General features: G+C 49.4%; 2 protein-coding genes and 1 non-coding gene across 4 annotated transcripts; 1 reads left to right on the forward strand and 2 right to left on the reverse strand.

The window, feature by feature from the left end:
- The first annotated feature begins 135 nt into the window (after positions 1–135).
- aifm3 (AIF family member 3) lies at positions 136–8,290 on the forward strand. The gene is made up of 20 exons (XM_003974919.2): positions 136–433; positions 2,422–2,612; positions 3,355–3,568; positions 3,653–3,762; positions 3,838–3,947; positions 4,033–4,077; positions 4,157–4,253; positions 4,339–4,451; positions 4,641–4,727; positions 4,810–4,901; positions 4,983–5,113; positions 5,419–5,534; positions 5,604–5,675; positions 5,765–5,828; positions 5,976–6,052; positions 6,128–6,245; positions 6,322–6,420; positions 6,553–6,628; positions 6,711–6,815; positions 7,415–8,290. The coding sequence occupies exons 2-20, from the start codon at positions 2,582–2,584 to the stop codon at positions 7,455–7,457; spliced, it is 1,800 nt and encodes a 599-aa protein (XP_003974968.1). The 5' UTR covers positions 136–433; positions 2,422–2,581; the 3' UTR covers positions 7,458–8,290.
- Positions 8,291–8,409: 119 nt separating this feature from the next.
- LOC101078644 (uncharacterized) lies at positions 8,410–15,021 on the reverse strand. 2 transcript variants are annotated; one of them, XM_003974994.3, is made up of 12 exons: positions 14,855–15,021; positions 14,078–14,189; positions 13,262–13,355; positions 12,712–12,766; positions 10,672–10,812; positions 10,439–10,599; positions 10,261–10,359; positions 9,979–10,124; positions 9,673–9,844; positions 9,483–9,595; positions 9,314–9,401; positions 8,410–9,195 (listed from the first exon to the last, which is right to left on the reverse strand). In XM_003974994.3, the coding sequence occupies exons 1-12, from the start codon at positions 14,964–14,966 to the stop codon at positions 9,142–9,144; spliced, it is 1,347 nt and encodes a 448-aa protein (XP_003975043.2). In that variant the 5' UTR covers positions 14,967–15,021; the 3' UTR covers positions 8,410–9,141. The 2 variants fall into 2 exon arrangements, with proteins under 2 accessions (XP_003975043.2, XP_029685947.1); XM_029830087.1 differs by lacking the exons at positions 12,712–12,766; positions 13,262–13,355; positions 14,078–14,189; positions 14,855–15,021 and adding an exon at positions 12,812–13,180.
- Positions 11,010–11,095, reverse strand: mir22b (microRNA mir-22b). Its single transcript, NR_105359.1, has one exon. It is a non-coding gene; the product is annotated as a microRNA mir-22b (primary transcript).
- Positions 15,022–15,564: the final 543 nt, after the last annotated feature.

The raw sequence follows: 15,564 nt of genomic DNA on the forward strand, positions 1-15,564 counted from the left end.
ATCAGGCTACGTTAGCATCCCCTCAGCAACTCCATCAATACTGGGTTCAGCTGAGAGGCTGGCCGAGGTCCCGCCTGCTGCATCTGCAAGCTCGGCAGATTGAGAGGGGCGAGAGAGAGAGAGAGAGAGAGCAACTCCCAGGACTACTGGAGGGGGGCACACACACACACACACACACACAGACACATGCACGCACACACACGCACACGTACACTAGAGCCTCTGCTGCATCAGGAGGCAGCAGGAGAGGAGAGAACAGGAGGACGTACGTAAGGACGGACCTAAGAACAGTGGACAGTGGACCCAGGAACTTACCAGGGAGTTGGCCCACGCTGCTCAGGATAGTCGGGTTAATGTGTTTCGGCGCTCCGGAGGGGCTGCTGGGAGCCACAGAATCTGACGGGACCAAGGTGCCCCTGCCCCGTGTGCTCTGGTAAGCTGATTTATTCCTCAAACAGTCATAAAACGTAGCCCTGTAGCCGCCATTTGACGTGTTTAGGAGATTTTCTGTGTCTTTTGCTGACACAAACTTATGTGGGAGTTGCTTGCACGGACCCCCCCCCCCCCCCCTCCTCCTGAGGGACTGTGGTGCAGCCCTAAAATCCTCAGTCATTTTCACTCTCAGCTGTAAATGTGGGGGAGCTGATCAAACACTCCAAACAGGTCATTGTGTTACATGGGAGCACGGCCCCTCTGGGGGGGTGTACACCCCCAGTAAATCACAGGTCCGGTTTTCCATGACATCATGGAGAGGTTATCGCTCAGCAAAACTGCGACCATTCAGCCAGTTTCACCTGTCGGTTTGAGTGCAGTCGGGGTCCAGTTCAAAGGAAACACAAATGCAGGGCGAAAAAATAGTTCCCCTTCGAGTGGAGAGCGAAGGTTTATTTCATGTTTCTGGTCAATTGCAGGCAACATCATGAGTGAATTCTGACCTTATAGTCCTAGATTGTTCTTCTTCCTCTGACCCTTCAGGTCATTTCAGAGCAGGAAGGGTGCAGTCCTGAGCACAGGCGTGGTCAGGTGGCGGTGACGCAGCCGGTGGGTGGTCAGGTCTTTATCGGCCATTCAACAGTCCTCATCTTTACCTGCTCACTTACCTGTCCAACCAGTATTAAATGAGACACACATTTGTGTCGTGTGTGTGTGTGAGAGAGTGAATTTTTCCAGGTGTTGTTGCAGTTTTAGGGTCCGTAAGGTCAGAAATGAGGATTAGGGGTTCAAAATAGCTTCTTTGTGATGTTTGAGATGAACATTAGACTGATGTTATTTTGAGACATATATGTTTCTGACTGAATTTGTTCTCGTCTTGTTTCATAATTCTCCCCCTCCAACATTCCTGCAACAGGTAATTCCATTTGTCGGAAAAGTGACGGCCTGTTTACAGGCAGGATTATCAGCATCTGCGTCATATGTTGTGAGGACCAAATCTGCTTAACCTACTTTGGCTTTGCGCAAAATATCAGGTGTCAGTTACGCCTCTGGGATGGCAGCCGTTTGTGATCTGATTCATCAGAATATATCAGTCCAATCTACCTACAGGCTAATGAAACCAACCAGGTGGGGGTCGTATTTCACCAGTACAGAGGCCACAGTCAAGCTGCTATTGCTTTACCTTTGTCTTCATTTAGAAGCAAATAGTTTTATTCTGTATAACTCAACCATAACACAGTATAACACGTGAAAATAATGCACTGAGAAGCTAATAATGGATGTTTAACATGCTTAGTAGCTAATGGACCATCAAAAGGTGCCCATTACCTTCTGAAGGGTGGGGAGCTGGAAGCAACAGCTTCAACTGTGCGTTTACACAGAGATCCAGCTTCTACCGCGCTACGGGAGTGTATCTGCAATAACGTGAGAGTTCTACGTGCAAGAACACGGTTTAGAACATGGCTGCGGTCGCCTGGAGGAAAATCGCTCCGTTCCTTGTTTGTTCCCTGGAACTTTCTCCATTCAGCACGACGAGTTCAAGGTCATTAAGATGTGCTCGGAATATCAAACAGTTCCTCCGATTGTTCCTTTGACTGTACCTCGGAAGGATCCCCTGGCGATGGAAACACCGAGTGCTTCCGTGTGTGTGTGTGTGTGTGTGTGTGTGTGTGTGTGTGTGAAAAATACCAGGAATGGCTGAAATGTGAGGGAAATGTGGCAACAGAAAACCCGGGGGTGGGGGGTGGATGAGCAGGGGGGAGGGCTGGGGTCGGTGGGGCTGAGAGGGGCCCCTCTTCTCGTTAAAGCTCGGTGTGAGGAGAAAGTTAATGGGTGTTGGAGTGTTGTTAATATTTAACAGTTTCACTACAATATGCATGATTAAAGGTAACAGCGAGGGGGGGCAATGCTCCTAATTAACACCGATGTTTCCTCTTTACGAGCGCTGACGTGCTAATGTCTCTGACCTCGCTCCGTCTGTCCCCGCAGAGCACGAGCAGCAGCGTAGCGATGGCCAGCGTGGCTCCGCGGGTTCTCATGGACACACTGCTGTGTTACCTGCAAACCAGGCAGCCGAGGATCTGACCGCACCATCCTCCCCCCTCCCTCGTCCCCGTCTCTCCGGGGGTCCCTCGTTTCCAGGCCCACCATGGGAGGATGCTTCTCCAAACCCAAACCAGGTAACCTACAGCTTTCCTGATCCTGTAGGTGACAGGGAATCAACACTGGGTGATGCTGGGTTAAGAATTACCTTTGAACACAAGAGTCAAGGTCTATTACACGTTAATTACACATGTATGGGCTTATAGCAGCCTCTGTAAGGAAGCCATTTGAGAAAATAAGTACAAATATGTCACAAGAGGGGGGGTATTTATGCCTTTTAGGGAGGGAGCAACTGAAACTCTTCTGTTTTATCCTCTTTCTGCATGAGAAAATGTCACGATTCACCTCTACTGTTACCGATGAGAATGTCAGTGCGTGTTAATAAACACGTGCCTGCTGCCCCCTCGCCTGCAGGACGCCCCCCCCCCCCCCCCCCCCCCCCCCCCCCTTTTCTCCTGTGACTGCACTCGCTCGCATGATTTTCCATTGATTTTAATTAAGACTCGCTCAGCGGGAGAAAATTCCTGCCAGATTACAGTGTAAGAAAGGGATGATCGGCACATTTTTCCAGCCAAGCAGACGAAGCCTGCTGCAGCGTGAACGAGCTCCACCGCGTTTGCTGCTGTTGCTATCGCCTATATAATATAAAGACTTGAAAGAAAGAGCTCTCTCTCCGTCTCTGTTTTTTACCTTCAATGAAACTTAACTTCATTGCTTCCCAAATCCAGTTTTCCAGCCCAGCGGGGGAACTTTTGCTCTATGATGGCGTTAAACAGTGACGCGTTTGTGTGTTCTCCATCATCCCACTGTGTCATGCAGTTGAAGTTAAAGTGGAACTCTCCCTCTTGGATAAAGAAAAAGAGATGGACGGACTCTCACCGAACGGCAAAGCCAGTCCCTTCGCCGACTGCAGACCCAACGGGGCCCTGGGACACGGCTCGGACGACGACTCCACCCCGCTGGCGCTCTACCACAAACCGCGGGAATACGTGGAGGTGTCCGTCTGCCACGTGAAAGACCTGGAAAACGAACAGTGAGATATTCCCATCACAGGGGTACGAGAAAGGTCCGGTCCATGACGGAGGCGGATCAACTCTTGTGGTTGTGTGTTTGACAGGATGCGGGAGGTCGACTTGGGAAGTGGCAGAGCGTTGCTGATCAAGCAGCGCGGGGAATTCTCGGCCATCGGCCACAAGTGTCCACACTACGGAGCGCCGCTGGTCAAGGGTGAGAGAAGACGGAACTGTCGGTTATCGGTCCAACGTTCCCGTCCCTCTGTTATACCGAACATCTTCCTCTCAGGTGTCTTGTCAAAAGGACACGTGCGCTGTCCTTGGCACGGCGCCTGCTTTAACATAGCGACCGGAGACATCGAGGACTTCCCCGGTCTGGACAGCCTGCCCACCTTCCAGGTGACCTTCCCACGCTGGCTTGGAACACACTCGCCGCCTTATCGCGTCTCCGGGCGCCATCGTAACGTTTGTCTGTTTGCTGCAGGTCAGAGTTGAAAAGGACAAAGTCATCATTCGCGCAAACAAGCAGGTAGGCAGATAACGATGGCCGAGGGTTTAAGGGGGGAAGGTCGAGCGGTCTAACGGCCGAACTTTGACCCCCGTTTCAGGCGCTCCAGTCGCAGAGGAGGTCAAAGGCGATGGCGCGATGCTCCGCTGTCATCAACTCCAGCACGGGATTCAGCCACGTCCTCATCATCGGCTCCGGTGAGGCCGGTCCCCCCCCCCCCCTCGCTTCCGTTTCACTTCTTCCCCCCCCCCCCCATTTACGCCACGTGGACGCTCTCTGCAGGCCCGGCAGGTCTGGTGTGTGCAGAGACGCTGCGGCAAGAGGGCTTCACTGACCGCATCGTCATGTGCACCATGGACAGGCATCCCCCGTACGACAGACCTAAACTGAGTAAGGTTTGTACGCAGAGACCCAAACTAAACAGAGAGAGCGCCGCCATGGCAACGGTGCACAAAGAGAGAGCCGAACGACGTCAATTCCCATAAGGAACCTTGACGGCGGCGTCGATCGGCTGCTCGCTGGCGCCCGGACGCATGGTTCTTTCGGTCCGTTTGTGCTGCGATGCACTAACTTGTTGCCATCAGTCTTTAGAGAGCACAGCAGAGCAGCTGCGACTGCGCTCCGCCGACTTCCTGCGGGACCACGACATCGAGCTGATCACGGAGAAAGAGGTGAGCCTCCCTTTTTTCCAGCGTTTGCTTCACCTCCCTTAGAGGGTTGGAGGACCAGAACCGTGATCAATAAGTGTTTCAGGCGGTGCTGGTCGATGTGAAGTCACGGTCGGTGACCTTTGGAGATGGCCTGAAAATGGATTACAGGAAGCTGTTCATTGCTACGGGAAGCAGGTGAGTACGACCTCTTGAGCGCGCATCGCCGCCACGGGGAGCGAGCTAACGTAAATATGCTTCCATGTGTCGCGCGAAAAGCCCCAAACCCATGAGCTACAAAGGCAAAGATGTGAGGAACGTGTTCCATCTCTGCACCCCCGAGGACGCCAACAGCATCGCCCAGCTGTCCAACAACAAGAACGCCGTCATCGTAGGAACGTCCTTCGTCGGTGAGAAACATTTCAAGAGCCACGTTGAGTAATTTGGGAGATAAAAACGTTCCCGTACGGAGCCGAAAGGTAAATGTTTACCAGGAACGGTGTTATTATGTGTGGAGAGCCATCGGCAAGGGCAGAGGTCAAAAGGTCATTCATAAACGGATTTATACCCTCTTCTTCCTCAATGTCTGTAATTCAACACAAGCCTTTCAAAGCTTCTGCCTCCAGTCTTCTCATTCCTGTGGTTTCCTTCAGTCTTTGTGTCATTTCCCCTGAATGACCCCGAGCATCGTGCTCCTCACGGCTGCTGCTTGCAGGGATGGAGGTGGCTGCTGCTCTGACGGACAAGGCTCACTCCGTCTCTGTGATCGGGATCGAGTCGGTTCCCTTCAAACAGGCTCTCGGGGAGAAAGTGGGCAAGGCCTTAATGAAGGTAGAGAAGCACTCGGAGGGGAAATCGGTCGCACTTTACAGGCGCTCGCCATGATTTTCCTCTCTGCAGCTCTTTGAAGCAAACAGGGTGAAGTTTTACATGATGAGCGAGGTGTCGGAGATGGTCGGCCATCACGGGCAGGTAGAGCGGGACATCCCCGGGATTTCTTCGTAAGATCCAATTCATCTGAATAAAATGCAGCTCCAACACGTCTTGTCCTCGTCCCACAGCTGAAAGAAGTCGTGCTGAACAGCGGCAAGGTCCTGAGGGCCGACGTGTGCGTCATCAGAGCAGGTGACTTACAATGACAACTAACTCCCCTTTTTTCCTGTTACACACACTTAAACGTGCTCGTGTTAAAGACAAAACATGTAGCGAGTGATGGAGCTCCTCACGGGGCCGTGTGTCCAGTCGGTATGATTCCCTGTCTCTCTGCTGCAGGAAGTGTTCCTGCAACAGGTTTCCTGAAGCAGAGCGGCATAAACATGGACTCCAAAGGCTTCATCACTGTCAACAAGGTGTGTTTGAAGCCCTGCAGCCTGTGGGATCGGCTGTTTCCCCTCCTTCGTTTCATCTTTTGGACTTTCTCCTAGATGATGCAGACGAGTGCTGATGGGGTCTTCGCGGGAGGTGACGCGGTGACGTTCCCCTTTCCTCCTCGTAACAACAAGAAGGTGAACATCCCCCACTGGCAGATGGCTCACGTGCACGGTGGGTGTGTGGCAGCCGGGCCGTCCCGCCAAGCCCAGGACCTTTGCCCAAGTGGTGCTCTTTTTTTCATCCTCAGGACGGATGGCAGCACTCAGCATGATGGACAGAGCTGCTGACATCAAGACTGTGCCTTTCTTCTGGTCAGCCATGTTTGGGAAGACACTCCGCTACGCAGGTAGGGTGGAAATCGTGAGGTAGAAGGAAAAAGAGTGCACGGGTTCCCAATGCGCCACCTAGCGGTAAAACACGGAGAATCACCGGATCCCCGGGCTCCTGTTCTTTGTTGACCGGGTCTCTGTTTATGAAGGTTATGGTGATGGATTTGATGACGTCATCATACAAGGGGACTTGGATGAACTCCGATTTGTGGCGTTTTACACCAGGTGATCTTTCATTGGATCTCTGCCAAGATAAAATGAAACTTTAGAAGCCAAATCGAATCATTGCTTTTATATTTACCTACAGGAGTGAAGAGGTGGTTGCTGTTGCCAGCATGAACTATGATCCCATTGTATCCCGGGTGGCAGAAGTCTTAGGGTCCGGCAAGACGATTAAGAAGCGAGATGTGGAGTAAGTCGCCTTCTCAAACATAATTCCTGTCACGGTCACAATAGCTGTTGTGTTCTTTAGCCTTCAGGTTTTACTGGGAAGAAAATTCATGTCAAATGTTATTATCACTGCAGGAAACTTGTGACTTTAATCACATGGAAAGAATTATACAAGCTACATTTGACTTTTGAGTACACCACAAAGCTCTTCAGGGAAAATATTGTTTGGAAATGGAATAAGGGTCAATGAGGGTCAAAACAATAAGAAAAATGGCCAATGACTGAAAGCCCAATTTTAGAGATGTGTGTGTCCGCTTGACATTTTTATAAATCCACATTGAGAAGTTTAACATTTAGCACTGACTAAATGACTAACTGTCCCCACGGTAACACCCAAATCAAAGCACACTCTCACGTGTGGATTTGAGCCTCCGTCTCACGTCTCCTCTTTCTTCTGCTTCTTGTAACGCAAACTGAAACTTTGAAGGATTTTAGCTCAGCTTGGCAAGTAAGAACACAAGTGAGCCCTTTCTGCTCCTTCACTGTTCACGTGCAGCAACATCGGCTCACAGCTGACTGTGTGTGTGTGTGTGTGTGTGTGTGTGTGTGTGTGTGTGCCAGGACCGGAGACATTTCATGGCTGATTGACAAAGGTTCTCAATGACCTTCTGGAGGTCGCGGGGGCTGATCCACCTCCTGACTGGTGGAGGTGGACTGGTGGACCAATGGTGCTGAGACAATGAGCCGCTATCCCAGTCTGGACACGCTCCCACCACCCTGCTGAGAGGACCGATGAGGACACCAGAGGACAACTGTGAACTCAGCTTTGTTACCTGATGGTACATTTTTGTCATCATTGGACCATTTTGGGGGGCAGAACACACTGAATCCTTCTGTCATTAATGGTCAGAACAACATTTGGGACTTGGTTGCTGATAAAATACCTACCTTTGTCCTTGAGACATCAGGAAGGACAGTGACCTTTTATACAAATAACAATGTATAGTATTGTACTATGCGTATGATCGTTTAAACCTATTTTAACTGGAATTGTATGCTTACATACAATAATACAAACTTGTAAACCCAAAAAAGAAACCTCACATCAGTATAAAAAAGTAAAAAAAAAGTTTTAAAAAGCTGCACAGCCCAGACGTGGCTTTAATTTCTAAAATGCATCACTATTGGATGACCCGACGCCTGTTTGTGTGTGTTAGCATGCTAGGAGAATCAGACTTTAGCCAACCCTTATAGATTTACATACTAATGATGTATGTTGACGGAGAGGCTGTAGCAGCTGCATGATTATGTTCTGTTACTAACTCAGGGAACTGAGCTTGGTCAAACCGTGTTACTGCCTTAGAAATGATTGCCTTGCTACTTTTTCTCAAAATATTTCCTTTACCTGTATTAAAATGTTATTGTTTGGCATGAGGAGCATAGAAACTCTTTTTTTTTTTTTTTACAACTAAACTTTGAATTAAAGTCATCCAACAGTTTGTGTCATTCAGCGAGTGTTTTTATAAAATAAGACAGAAACCAGATTTTTGCAGTTTTCTAGCAGCTCGATTGTTTCATTTGAGGTGACTGACACATTTTCAGACAGGACTGGCGAGTTGAATAGAATATAATGATTTATTATTAAAATCAATGCATAAAACCAGTCAGAGATTAAAAGAACCTGATTGAGGATGTACATAAAATCATAACTGATGATTTCCCTAATAACACACAACAGAAACTGACACAATCACATATATAATTTATCTATATTTCACTCTAAAATACACTTCCCAGCCCTAATAAATATGTCTTTAAAAACTGGGAAAAACATCCAGCACTAGCTTGTATGGCATAAAGAGTTCAGTGCTCATGAGCCGGAGGAGCTCCAATCAGACTCCGCCGTTCACCCGTTGACACTGTAATACTGTAGCTCCATGGACATGGAGACGTCTGATGGCTCCAGAAATCAGCGTTTTACAGTTTACCAGCCGCCTCTTTGGACGCAGAAGAACGTTTGAGTCGGACCGCAGTGGCAGCGATTGAAAATGCGAACGTCCGTGCGTCCTACAGAGGCGACGGGAGTGATTCGTTTTATAAATGCTTCAGGTCACCGTTGAGATTTTAAGCACCGAAAAAGGTTTTAATCACATGAACACAATCAGAGCTGAGCTGGTGAATTAAGGCACTCGTCGTAGCGACTTCTGCTGTTGGACAACAGAGCCTGTCCCTTCTGGCGTGACACGCCTGCCTGAGTAAAGACCACCTGAAGGTTTGGTGACCCTCAAGAGTGACACAACAAACTACGCACGCTTTAAAAGCGAAGAAGTGTTCCAGCCGTCTTCGGGTCAGAGGTCGTATTCTGCAGCGCACTGCTGGAGGTACCAGTCATAGAGCTTTGCCTGGGGAGTAAACAAGGTTCTGGAGTCTATTCTTTCACATGTAGAAACATGCCTTTAAATTATTATCATGTAAAATAATTATCAGATGAGGCAAACTGCATTATAATAAAGAGCCAACCTTCTTAGTCTTAACAACGTCCTGGACGTAATCACTGTAACCGGTCATCATCTTCCTCTCCTTCTTCGTCAGGGTCTTATTATGACGGCTGGGGAGGAAGAACAGCCTTCAGCAGGTGTCCCCAATCGTGACGGGTGGCTTTTATTTGCCTGTGCTGAGGAACACTTACCCTGCAAAATACTTGGCTAAGAAAAACAGGAGGTAGCAAAAAGCTCCAAAAAGGATCACAAACACAACTTGTCCGTCTTCTGGTATCCATTCCCATAAATACATGACGACGCCCTGAGACAAAAGACGCATTAAAGACCTTTTTCGGGGACGGCGTCATGACAGAAAACACCGTCAGTCTGGGGCCTTACCACCAGAATGCTGATGGAGCGAGCCGGCCCCTCGCCCAGCAGCTCGTCCAGCTGCTCTCTGGAGACGGTGTTCGCCATCAGGCTGAGGACAAAGAGGGCGGGGAGGACGACGCCCAGAGCGCCGCACAGAAACGAGTGCAGCCGGACGCTTTTGTTGTACGCCACATCGGCTCTGCGTGCAAGCAAACGGAATCTGGAGTTAACATCAGCCTTCCGGCGCCCTCTGATCTGCTTTTTCATTGCACCCAGACGCCTCCGTATGTTTCAGGTTCTCCTTAAATGAGCTTCAGAAGAGAAAAATCTAACCTGTCCTTTTCTAATCTGCCACTGATGGTGGAACAAATGAGATCCGAGTCCTTCTCCAGCTGATCCAAAGTCTTCTGAACGGCCTGGTTGATGGTTTTCTCAATGGTCTGACACACACCGTCAATCTGGTTCACACAGCGGCTCGGCTAAAACACAAAATGTAAAAAAATATAGAATCATCGATGCAGTTGAAATATGTCTGTATCAAAGGTGAATCTGCTATTTGAAACTGTAAAACGTCATAATAAATCAAAATTCCGGCCACCACAAATTTATGCAAACCTTCTGCGGGTTGGGAATGTAAATTGTCGGCATCTCAAAGCCACATTTGTTGAGGCCTGGACGGCGACACAGCTCCTGAACTATCTGCATCATCACCCTCTGCAAAGGCAAACGCACGTGTCCTTTCATTCAGCTTGGACTCCCAGGACGGAGACGGGACAATTCCGAAGGGACCTACTTGTCTGTCGGTCTCGCTACCTGCTTCGTCCGCCTTGCTGAGGTAGAACATCAGTTTGTCTCCACATTTCTCGCTCAGCTTCTCCACTATGTTGAGGGTGCGTTTGCACAGGGCCTGACCCATCGGGTCAAAGAACACAAATATCAGGTCGGCTTGTTCTCCTGCACAGGAAAAAAAAAGAAAACACTCAATAATCGCCGCTTCAGAGGGACGTTACAACAGCAAAGACATACCTAACCACGTGATGGCGCTGTTGACATCAAAAGGGTAGACCATGTCCCCATCAACCAACCCCGGGGTGTCCACATACGTCACCAGACTGAACTTCTTCTGCTTGGAGGTGGAGATCTCTGCAGACAGGTAGTCCGTAACACCTGGAATACAGAAAGGCTGTGATGCTAAGACAAACCAGACAAACTTCAGGGATCAGGAACAGGGTTGAGCTCACGCTGCACTGACGAGCTTAAAACAGCAGCAGCAGCATCGTTGAGCGTGCTGAGATAACACACCACTCATTCTTCCACACAGGAAAACATTGGACTCGAGTTCTTCACTCCGTCCTGTTGTCATGGTTACACACAACAGCTCTTCAACTGGCAGCTTTAGCATGGGTCAGAGGACATAAAGCTAGCCAGTGAAGAACGACTGTGAGGCAACGATGCTCCACCACACGCCAGATCCAGCCTATCCCCCAAATCTGAGCCTCAGAAGATTCACTGTTTGGACACAGCCGCATGCACGGGGGCGCACACACACGTACACACACAGGATGACAACGGTGCTGTTTCATTGGGAGGAGGCAGGTGTTAGCGATCAGCACAAATCACATCCTTGTGCTGCAGAGAGCAGGGTGGCAGCTATTGTAGCGCATTAACATCCTCCGACGTTCCTGTTACACCCCTGGATCAAAATATTAACCATGCTTCCAACTGCACAAAGCTCTAGGTAACTACAATAAAATAAACCTAAAAGTAAATAATCCCGCAACTCAAACACGAAACAGTCAACTCCTTCTGAAGGGAGTCTTCAGTGCCCCTGAAAAGTGTAAATAGAGTGAGGGAGATACTCGCTGGTGGGTGCCAAGTTCCTCAGGTGGATGTAAGTGACATAAGCGAGGCTGCCGACCCCCGTATGCACGGAGAAAAGGCGGCTACAGGCTACAGTCTTGCTGCATTCACTGAAAGGCTGAAAACGAGATTCTGGGACTGAACCAGTTAAACCAGACGCAGCACAGACAAGTAAAGCATAAACTCCCATGCATTAAGCAGCCAAACCAGGGTAGCACCACGTCTAAATACAGATTAAAAGATTTTCCTGTAAGTTTAAAATCACCAAAGTGTGTCCAAGCGGGACCAGATGAGACCCTCATAAGGATATAGGGCGAGTTCTTTCTGATGAGTCATCCTCAGTTGCTGTTACAGGTACACAAACGCTTCCTATTGTGGGTTCATCATCAGCGAACAGTTAAGATGGGAAAAAAAGGAAAGAGAAAAAAGTGGTGGTATTCCAGCAGCAGGTTGTGCCGAGGCTCCGCGGGCCTGCGCGCTCGGGGCTGCGGCGTCTCCAACGGCTGTGACATTTCTCAGCAGCTCCTCCTGACTCCGCTGCACTGGCGTCGATGAGGGTGTGTGACTCACGCACCATATCGAGAGCGCTCCCGTACGCACCCCGTGAACCCTTACTCTCCGCACGCACGCTCGCTCGCTCGCCCGCCCTCCCTGCGCACACATACGTTATTCCCCTCCCGTCCCGGCCGCGCCGGCGCTCCAGCGGCAGGCACACCCAGACTCGCAGCACCACCTCAGCATCCAGAGGCTCCAGACAGATGTTGACGCACAGGCGGATCAGACCAATTGTCTTTTTCCTGTCCGCCGGTCCGGTTTACCTCACGTATCGCCACAGCAGGATGCACTCAGGGTTGATTGAGGACTAACCGATGCGTCAAAGCTGTGACTCACTGCTGAGTCATTGAGGTAAAGCGTCTAAACTGTCAGTCAACGAAAACAAAAGGGGGATCCACGTGTTTCTGCGCTGCAACTTGAGGATACTCGGGATTTCCGGGAGACATTCTGAGCACCGCCTTTGGGTCTGCGTCTGCAGCCTCCGCCCGCCACATTTTATCGCTTTATCTCCTGCAGACCTACACCCACATCTCAGCACAGAAGGAGCAAACTAAGGCGTGAACCTCAGGAGCCGCCAAAACGGTGACGCTGAAACGCTCGCAGGCACGAAACAGCACAAACTTTCACCCGACCGCTGAGGGAAAAACCTACCTTTGAACTCAAGCAGGGGTCGAAAGTGAGGATACAGGTGTAAGGTTGCATTCCCCTGTGAAAAGATATTTTAAAAGTCATTGTAAAAAAAAAAACGAACCCAAATATGAATCTGCAGTCGGATCTCCCGTCTCTGTGCTGCAGCTCGGCTCGCTTTGAGCTTCTCCTGTGCAGGAGAGATAATCCTTCCGCTCTGCGGCCCTGCGCTGCCGACGCACAGCGTCATTCACCTTCATCGTCTTCATCACAGCAGGACGGGGGGGCAGAGAGGCAGCGGAAATGGATGATGGAGGACAAAGAGGCAGGTGTCCCCTGAGCCTGTTCAGAAGCTGCAAAGACGCCTCCCTGCGTGCGCTCATCTCACCAGAGCAGCAGGCAAGATGAGAAATCACCTCCAACTGAGCCGTTACGGCGGCGCCGCTGCTTTATTTCCCGCGAGCCAAATTCAATTGACCCTCGGACCGTCGGACACAGCTAGCCTAACCTAGGACACCGTTTCGATGGCGTTTTCAGCTTTCGGGAGCTTCTCCTGCTCTCCCGTGTTTCTTACCGTCAGCGACTCTCTCTTGCGGCCACTCGTGATGAACGTGAACCCCTGCGTTTCGATGGCGACGCCGGTCTTCTGTATGTGCTCCTCGACGTACCTGAAATGAACGGCAACAGGCGTCAGAGGCACGTGTGCGGGTCAGGAATGAGGATCTCGAACGCAGCAGCGAGGATCACGTTGATCACAATAACAATTCGCTTGTTGTCTTTCAGTACGCAACAGGTGAGGGTGAGATCTGACAGATCCTTTTCATTTCACCTGTAGAGAACTAGACATCTTCCATATGAAAATCTATTAACATCAGTCGCCCTGCAGCATCTTCAATTTCATGCTGGGGCTCCACTCGCACCTTTGAAGCCGTGAAAGTCGTGATGAAATGATTAAACAAACGTGTCTGCCACCCAAAACTCTCTGCAGACCCTCACGCCACGTCTCATTTTCTCGCCGTGCACACGTTAAGGTCGGAGGGAGCGCCGCGCACGTGGAGGCCTCGTCTACAGTTCAGCTGCAGGATATGTCAGAGGGCCGCACAAATGTTTCTGATTTAGACCGTCGTGGCGTGTCAGCAGCACCGTCCGGACAACAATTTAAAACCCATTAAATCGCAAAGCTCCTCAAAATCCCACATCGTCACGGAGACGCCCTGTCACGCGCGCCTGAACACACAAGGAACTTGGAATCAGGTTTCAGCTAACACGCAGAGAGAAACTTTACTCAAAGAACTTTTGAATATGGTGTTCGTGTCGGAGGAATTCTGCTCATGTCAGGCAGCCTGGACCATCTCACAAGTCCGGGGAACAATGAAAGAAGCTGCTTTACCAGTTAATGAAGGAGCTCTTCCCTGCAGAGTGGTTTCCCATTATCATCACAATTATCTTTTTTCTGGGAGGCAGTAGGCGGACACCGAGGCTGCTCGCTATTTTCACCAGGCCTGAAAACACATACAGGAAACAGCTTTCAAGTGATGTAACTGCTTAGAAACCATTACATAAGACAGAAATGAAGCAAAACACAGCTCCAACACGTGCTTTCAGTTTTTGTTTCGTAAAACCTTTTTTAAAAGAAAAAAAAGGGGGGGGGGTCAGTTGATGGATGTTGACGCTTGAAAACTTTTTCTAAATCAACAGCAAAAACAAATGATGAAAAAACAAAAGAACCATCCTACAGTAGAAACGTCTGGGTGCCAAAAAGAGGCTTAATGTCTCGTGTCCCCTCTGAGGATATAGACGTACTGTTATAAGATGGCAAACTCTAACATGTAAACAGCAAAGGTGAAATGAACTCGGGCCTTTTAAAGGGAACTCCACGGTTGACCTGTGGGGCGCGCAGGTGCAGCTTGAACATGGGCGCTGCCCGGCGAGCCTGCAGAGCCCTCGAGTGCTCAGTGACATGTGTTTGACACGGACAGCTGCTGGTCACCCGACGCGTTACACAGCGGCTGCATTTCACCCTCACAATCCACAGAAACGTCAGACTATGCACCACTTTAAAAAATAAAAATAACTTATTTAAACGCGAACCCAAACTGTCTTGACCGTATTTCAGTCTGAGCTCTGCTGTAAACTTTGACCCTGGTCTGCGTTACCGATTATTTACCGTTTTCGGCGTCCACGTATAAACTGTGGCATTCTTTCAGTATCCTTTCGCTCGGTGTGGTGATGGCAGACTCCAGGGGGTTCGCCACGGATCGGGGCTTCCTGCCCGACATTATGAACGCGGCCGAACAGATGCTTATCTATTTTTCCCCAAATCGCCGGGGGAAGGATTTCACTGTTGCACACAAGCGCCTGTTTGTTTGGCGCCCCCGTGTGGTCAAACGTGGAATCTACCACAGAACCAATCTCTTAATGTAAAGGAAATTTTAAAGAATTGTACACTCTTGACTCTATTGGCAATCTATTCCTTTCATTCAAGACTTTACTTTTTTTATTTGTCAATTACAACTCATGAGAACCCCTCAGAAACCAGAGAGGTTTCTCAGAAAATTAAAATATTGTGAGAAAAGTTCCATGTTTTACAGTCAGTCATATTAATCAGGTAAACAATCATCTGTGCCAATAAAGCCCTGTTTTTCTTTCCCAGCAGGACTTGGCAACTCCATAAATTGTCAAAGACACCAAAACCGGTTGAGAGGCCATTAACCCCCCCTTTCCTCCACGTGCAACAATAACGCTGATGAGTTGAATCAAGGAAACAAAACAATCAAGGAGATTGCTAAAACTACTGTGGGTCAAGAAACATTCAATGTCTTTGTTAGAACCAATGATGATAATGGTGAACCAACACCTTCAATTTGTGAGACAAAG

This window comes from Takifugu rubripes, chromosome 21, assembly GCF_901000725.2.
Source record: "Takifugu rubripes chromosome 21, fTakRub1.2, whole genome shotgun sequence".
In the NCBI taxonomy this organism is placed as follows: Eukaryota; Metazoa; Chordata; class Actinopteri; order Tetraodontiformes; family Tetraodontidae; genus Takifugu; species Takifugu rubripes.

Excerpts from the sequence above, each read along its gene's own strand:
- aifm3 (XM_003974919.2), top strand. The coding sequence starts at position 2,582 with ATGGGAGGATGCTTCTCCAAACCCAAACCAG. Across the intron at positions 4,902-4,982 it reads TTCATTGCTACGGGAAGCAG|CCCCAAACCCATGAGCTACA; the intron begins GTGAGTACGACC and ends TCGCGCGAAAAG. Across the intron at positions 6,246-6,321 it reads GCAGATGGCTCACGTGCACG|GACGGATGGCAGCACTCAGC; the intron begins GTGGGTGTGTGG and ends TTTCATCCTCAG.
- LOC101078644 (XM_003974994.3), bottom strand. The coding sequence starts at position 14,966 with ATGTCGGGCAGGAAGCCCCGATCCGTGGCGAACCCCCTGGAGTCTGCC. Across the intron at positions 12,767-13,261 it reads GCAAGAGAGAGTCGCTGACG|GGGAATGCAACCTTACACCT; the intron begins GTAAGAAACACG and ends ATCTTTTCACAG. Across the intron at positions 10,600-10,671 it reads CAGCGCCATCACGTGGTTAG|GAGAACAAGCCGACCTGATA; the intron begins GTATGTCTTTGC and ends TTTCCTGTGCAG.